The 6,000-nt window shown below is 38.7% G+C and overlaps 1 protein-coding gene across 5 annotated transcripts in view; it reads right to left on the reverse strand.

The window, feature by feature from the left end:
* Positions 1-6,000, reverse strand: part of ASAP1 (ArfGAP with SH3 domain, ankyrin repeat and PH domain 1) — a 143,580-nt gene that overhangs the window by 13,055 nt on the left and 124,525 nt on the right. For 3 of the 5 annotated variants that reach the window (XM_015617104.3, XM_015617105.3, XM_033512453.1), the window contains 2 exons: positions 3,527-3,688; positions 597-663 (listed from right to left, as the gene is read on the reverse strand). In XM_015617104.3, the coding sequence (XP_015472590.1) occupies positions 597-663; positions 3,527-3,688 (229 nt within the window). The remainder of the gene's footprint in view (positions 1-596; positions 664-3,526; positions 3,689-6,000) is intronic. The other 2 variants (XM_015617106.3, XM_015617107.3) reach the window with 1 other exon arrangement.

The raw sequence follows: 6,000 nt of genomic DNA on the forward strand, positions 1-6,000 counted from the left end.
GTGACAGAAATGTATGGCTGTTCTTACTGCTCCAGTTATTGAGAAAGACACTTGTAATGGACAGAACTGATGAACTACGAGCTAAAAGCAGTTTGTGTTACTGCAGACTGTGTGGAAGCACAGAAGTCTGACAGAATGGAAAGGAGCTAAACTGGAAGACTGAGATGAACTCTCTCTCTAACAGAGCCCTCTTGGATGCCAGCCTGTACCCAGGGACACTGCTGCTACGGGCAGGACACCTCACTGAAGCAGATAGAATGAAATGCCAGGAGACATGAAAATAAAACTTTTGTCCTGCTGGACTGTGGTCTGAGGCAGCATTCCCCAGCTGGGAGAGCACTTCTGTAGGAGCAGCAGACAGATTCGGGTACAAGCCATTCTGTCCATCCCGCTCAAAGGATGGATTGTGCACAGCGAGGAACAAAGCGTAGGAGGCTCAGTGGAGCCAAAGTATTTGTGTGCTAGTAAGGCATGCAGAAAACTAATAGAAAACATAGCTAGGATTTTATTTCCTATGAAAGGCTTTTCTTTTCTAATTTACAATTACTTATATTTATTTAAATTTTCATCTTTGCCTTTGTATATGCAGATTTTACCTTGATTGCTGAGACATCCCTTCAAACTTGTTTGCAGCCTTAGTTGAAGGTGGGCCCAAATCATTACCTGAGGTGAAAAAAAGGACGATTAAAAAAAAAAAAATCATTAGGATAACTGAAATATAATCAGCAGAGGGGGCAATTTAAAGCAAAACATGTATTACTCTATGCATCTTCTATACAACATAGCTAAAAGATCATTTATAAATTAATTCTTTATTAATAATTTTGCAGCTGAAAAAGCAGGAGGGACTAAAATAATCCAAGATGACCTTTCATACAACACATTTTAAAACAACTCACTGGTAGCTCTCATTTCCTGGCAAGGGAAGATTGAATGACATTGCTGTAGGGCATTTGTTTTGAAATAGTGTTTCAATTTTCTCTGTATAGAAGGAGATACAGCAGGCCAGTATTAGATAAATTTATCACAGATGTTTACATTTTGCACTGTGAGGCACATCTTTTTAAAACCACCATGAATGTGATTTTATTCACAAAACATTAAATTTCTAAGGATTGGTATTTTATCCTATGTAAAGAATAGGCTTGACTGATTTAATGACTAAGTTTGTGTGTTCCCATAGTCTACACTTTAGCCATTGGTAAAGAAAAGATCCTGGGTATACAGAATTCTGTCAAAAGGCAGCAAAATCCAAACCCAAGTGCTCTGGACTCCTTCAGCAGTAAGCTTCATTAACAGTCACCATTTCCAAGATATAATGACACCAACTCATTTGGTTTAGTGCCTTTTCACCCCCCTTTGCCTCTCCTTTTACAGCATGTCTTAATCTCAGAACCAGCTTCAACAACTATTAGTAAATTTTGTCATTGAAATAGATGCAAAGTGACATTTAATGATCCAAGAACACAGAATACTTCTCATTCAAAAGAATGACACATTTTTCTAAATACCATTCTTGGCGCATTGATGTCTAAATGAAACAGCAGAAAAGGCTCGTGCTGTGCCTTGCTAAAAATATGTTTGTGTTTAAAAGTGGTGCAAAAAAGGAACTAAGGTAAAACAGCAAACATGTAGATCCCACGGATAAAGGAAGGAAAAATATCTCATGGTTGCTGTGGAAATACAAAATAATCTAAATGACATTTTTAGAACATCTTTGAATAGTAACTCAATTTGCTTAGACATAAACTAAGGATTGCTCTGCTTGAAACTTCAATTAATGCACAGATTAGAAGACAAATGCTGAAATTCAACATAGCAAGAAATGTAACAACATAGAAAAAAGCTTCTGAAAGGAAAAGCAGTGAACATTTGACAATATCCTTAAGCAAAAAACACAAAGTCAGATACAAGAAACTCTCTCTTTTACAAACACAAAATCTAATACTTGCTTAAAAATCCAAATGGACTTTGAAACAAGCTTTTGTACAGATGTCAGCTAAGCAAACTGGGGAGAAGAGGCCCCTCTTCCATCCACTGAAGTTTAGCCTGAAAACAGTGAAGAGACAGGAAAGGAAATATTCTTCCCTGGGCCTACTCTGACAAGGTGCTTTACTGCTGACCATCTTCAACTGCATGCCTGCAACTTTCCCATATTTTCTTCTTCCTTTATCTGTTGCCTAATGTCTTTAAGGAAAAGTTGGCACCTGCTTAGCATCTAATCCTATCATACCTTTCAGCCTAATCATGCTACATTATACAGTATTCTAGTATTTTCTATAGCGTATAGCACTTTAGGTGCTGTTTTGGACTTATTTGAGGTTTTTTACATATTTAAAGTCCAAGCTCTTCCAAATGTCTTTACTACCACTGAAAAAGTACAGGGCTGTTAGATTCTAGAACATAGGAAACTTTTTTTTCCCATATCAGAGACCTCTGAGAAGTAGAGAACTGAAAAGATTCCACTATTTTTATTCCTTGAGAAAAAATCTCAGCTTTTCATTGGACTCTATACTTTTCTTATTGAATCCTAGATTAAATCATACATGAGTACTCCATGATTAACTACATTTAACTCAATTTGCTGAAAAAAAAAGGTGCTTTTAGGCTAGCAATTTTTTATTTTAGGCTAGTAATTGTGTATTTATACTAGAATTGAGAGAGGATTCTCTTAAGATACAAGTAGTGTATGGATGATGCACCAAGGTAAGCACTGGATTCCAGTTTAAAAATTTACAGATTCAGGGAAATCCTGCCACCAAGACTAAAACCACAGAAAATTACATGGGTCTGAGATTTATAGCTACGAAGAAAATTTGACTGCGTAGAGCAACATTTATTTAAAAGAGGAAGAATCTGAGTAGCCTGGAGAATAGTTTCCAAAAAGCATCTGTCAGAAATGTATTCTGGTAAAAAAAAAATAAAAAAAATAAAATGCACTGTTTTCTTTTTAACTTCTGCTGGTTGCAGAATGCAAACCTATCAGTCTTTGTGTATGTACAGACAACATCACAAAAGCCAAATACATACTAAGACAACACATTCCTACCAGTGAGGTGTGAACACTTTACAGGACAGGCGTGGCCCAGAGCCCAAGGAAAGAGTGCTGTGGCACTTGTGAGACCTGCACAGCCACAGTGGGGTCTGTGTGCATCCTGCAGCTGGTTCCTGAGCTGGGCACAGCAGCAGCACGGGAGGGGACAGAGGCAGAGGCAGAGGAGAGCAGGGGCTGAGGGGCTGGGTGAGGGCACAGCCCGGGCAGCTGGGGCAGACAGGGAGGCAGTGGAGGAGATTGGATTGGGCCCCAGGGGAGCGGGGAGCGTTTCAAGCTTTCTCAAGTGAGACTCGGCTGCAGCAGCCTGGGAGGCAGAGTGACAGAAGACAGAACTGCTGATTTATCTGAGCTGACGTTACATCGAGCTGCCATCATTGGAAAGCAAGCACCAGGTAAAAAGAAACCAAAGATCATGTATCAGTCATCATAAAGGTTTTCCCCTGCCCTTTTGTTTTGCATTTCAAAACTCACCCCAAGGAATTGGGCCCTTATTCTGGGGTCCATGAGGTAGTGGGCTTGGTGGGTCAGAGAGGGTTCTTTTGTGTCCTGGGGGTGGGGGAGGTGGTCTCTTCTTGGAAAGAGTGGAGCTGCCACTAGAGGTTTGAGTGCTTAGAGGGAGGGTTGAAGGTGGGCCTGCAAAATAACAAACAACCTTCTTACAAATACATGTGCATAAACGTCAAAGCAGCACTGAAAATTTCACAGTAAGACCCACAGCAAAGTGCAGCAAAAGACTGAAATAAAAAGACAAGCCATGCCAAAACACCGTTCAGATTAAACGACACGTCCACCACATTTTTAACTATCTCAGCTGTAGGAATACAAGCAACTTGACAATAGAATGACATGTGTACTTATGTTTAAAAAAAACAGGATTAATCATGCCAAGATTTCTAATTTTAGGCAATATTAAAAAAAAAAAAAAAAAAGGCAGCATGAAATATTAAATTTAAGTAATATTTAGCACATGGGATTAAAATTGTTGTTAATTTATACCAGACTGAAAGCACTTTCTATATGCTCTGATACATGGGAAGGTTTTTTAGCCCTCCAGACCATCCCATACAAATTTTGTTAATAAACTGGAAGGCGGGAGGAAAGAAATAGAAATATGCCTATAAATTTTCTGTTCACTTTCAAAATAGGATTTTTAGCTTGAGAAGATTTTCTGTAATTTTTTTTTCTGTAGATCAAATACATCAAACTATACATTCCAAAAGCAATGCAAATTGTTGTACATGGTATGAATAAAATAAACATCAGAGAAGTCCTTCCTGGGACTGAGATATTTCATGGTAGCATTGCTTATAAGAGCTAATGCAGTCACCCTTACCCTTAAATACTTTTATTTCCCTCTGATTTAATGCTGGCACAAGTATTATTCAACACAATGCATGTTTTACACAATATGGGAACAGATACAGCTTGAAAGACAACATAACCCAGTGGGAAGACAGGAGTTTTTGCTAATCAGCTTCACCATTGACCTTAACAAACGTCTCTAACAAGAAGCTCAAGGAAGCAGAGCAGGGCACAACTGGGGACAACTGCTCGAGTGCTGCCACCACTGCCCCAAGAAATGTAACACTTTCTGCAGTAGTTCTGCACTAGGCTAGAACAGCTCCAGGGGGTTTGTTGGTTTGTTGTTGGGGTAGGTTTTGTTAGTTTGTGGGTTTGTTGGTTTTGTCTTTGTTTTAATCTAACCAACAGCTAAGATTTCGCTGCAGTCTTCACTTGCAGTAAGTTTCGCACGTCAGACAGCTTTGCCATCAGTCCAGATAAATGCAGAAAATTGACATGAAACTTTAAAAGCAAACTCTATTTATACCTGAAATTTCAATTCTACTGTCAGTCTATTTTTTAGCACTGTAGAACCAACTTGCCTATTTTTGAAAAGCTACCTTATTTGAACAGTATTTGAGACAAAACCTTCATTTAGTTACTTGCCATATATCTTACCATGCAGCACACAAAACTAGAACTGCCTTCTTCAAAAATATTTATGAATATTCTCTATAGGTAGACTGGAAATTATTAATATCTGTACTCCTTCCCAAATGATTATATATTATAGGAATATTGAAATTAGTGATAAATAGTAGTTGTTAAAATTCCTTAGGTAACATTTAACACTAACAAAAGTAACTTCAATGATTCTGTAAGCATGAATATGTTTGTCAGATATTTTCAGCAGGTGACCTCCCTCTTCCTTATAAATAGGAAAGCAAAATTTAATAGAACTGCCCTTAATGAGCCAATAATTCAATCTATTCTCTTCCAGATTCAATCCTGGAAGGTCTTCTGCTGTGCAGAACAATCTCTCAATCACAAGTCCAGCAGATATTTTGGGCATGGCTTAATTAATTGGTTACTTTTGTAAATCAAATTATGTATTTTTCAATTGTTCCCCTCAATTTACTTCCAAGTTCAGAAAACCATTAATTGGCAACAAGTCAAATGCCAGTGCATTTAATGATTGTTTCCCAGTTTGCATCCTCACCCTTTCTCATTTTAATTTCTTCCTTAAGCTCAAGTAAGCAAGGTAACTTAAACTGCACGCTGAGATGTTTCTGAAAGCAAAACCAACTTTTCTCATTCTAGATTTTGATTGATGATCCCTTAAACTCCTGCAAGGTACCAATTCTTTCAGAAATATGAATCAAAAGTTGTTTTGATTTGTGATGTAATGTGGAATGCCAAGGGGGAAGCCAGGAGCTATATTACATCAATATGTTAACCGTAAGGTTACTGAAGCAGGAGGTGAGCATGCAGGGCTGGCCGAACAGCATTTGTCCTCTGTCCCTTGTCTCCTGTCCCTTGTCCTCTCTCCCCAGTCCTGTCCCTTGTCCTGTCCCCTATCCCTAGTCCCTGTCCCCTCCTCTGTCCCTTGTCCCCTATCCCCTATCCTCTGTTCCTTGTCCCATGTCCCCTATTCCCAGTCCCCT

This window comes from Parus major, chromosome 2, assembly GCF_001522545.3.
Source record: "Parus major isolate Abel chromosome 2, Parus_major1.1, whole genome shotgun sequence".
NCBI lineage: Eukaryota > Metazoa > Chordata > Aves > Passeriformes > Paridae > Parus > Parus major.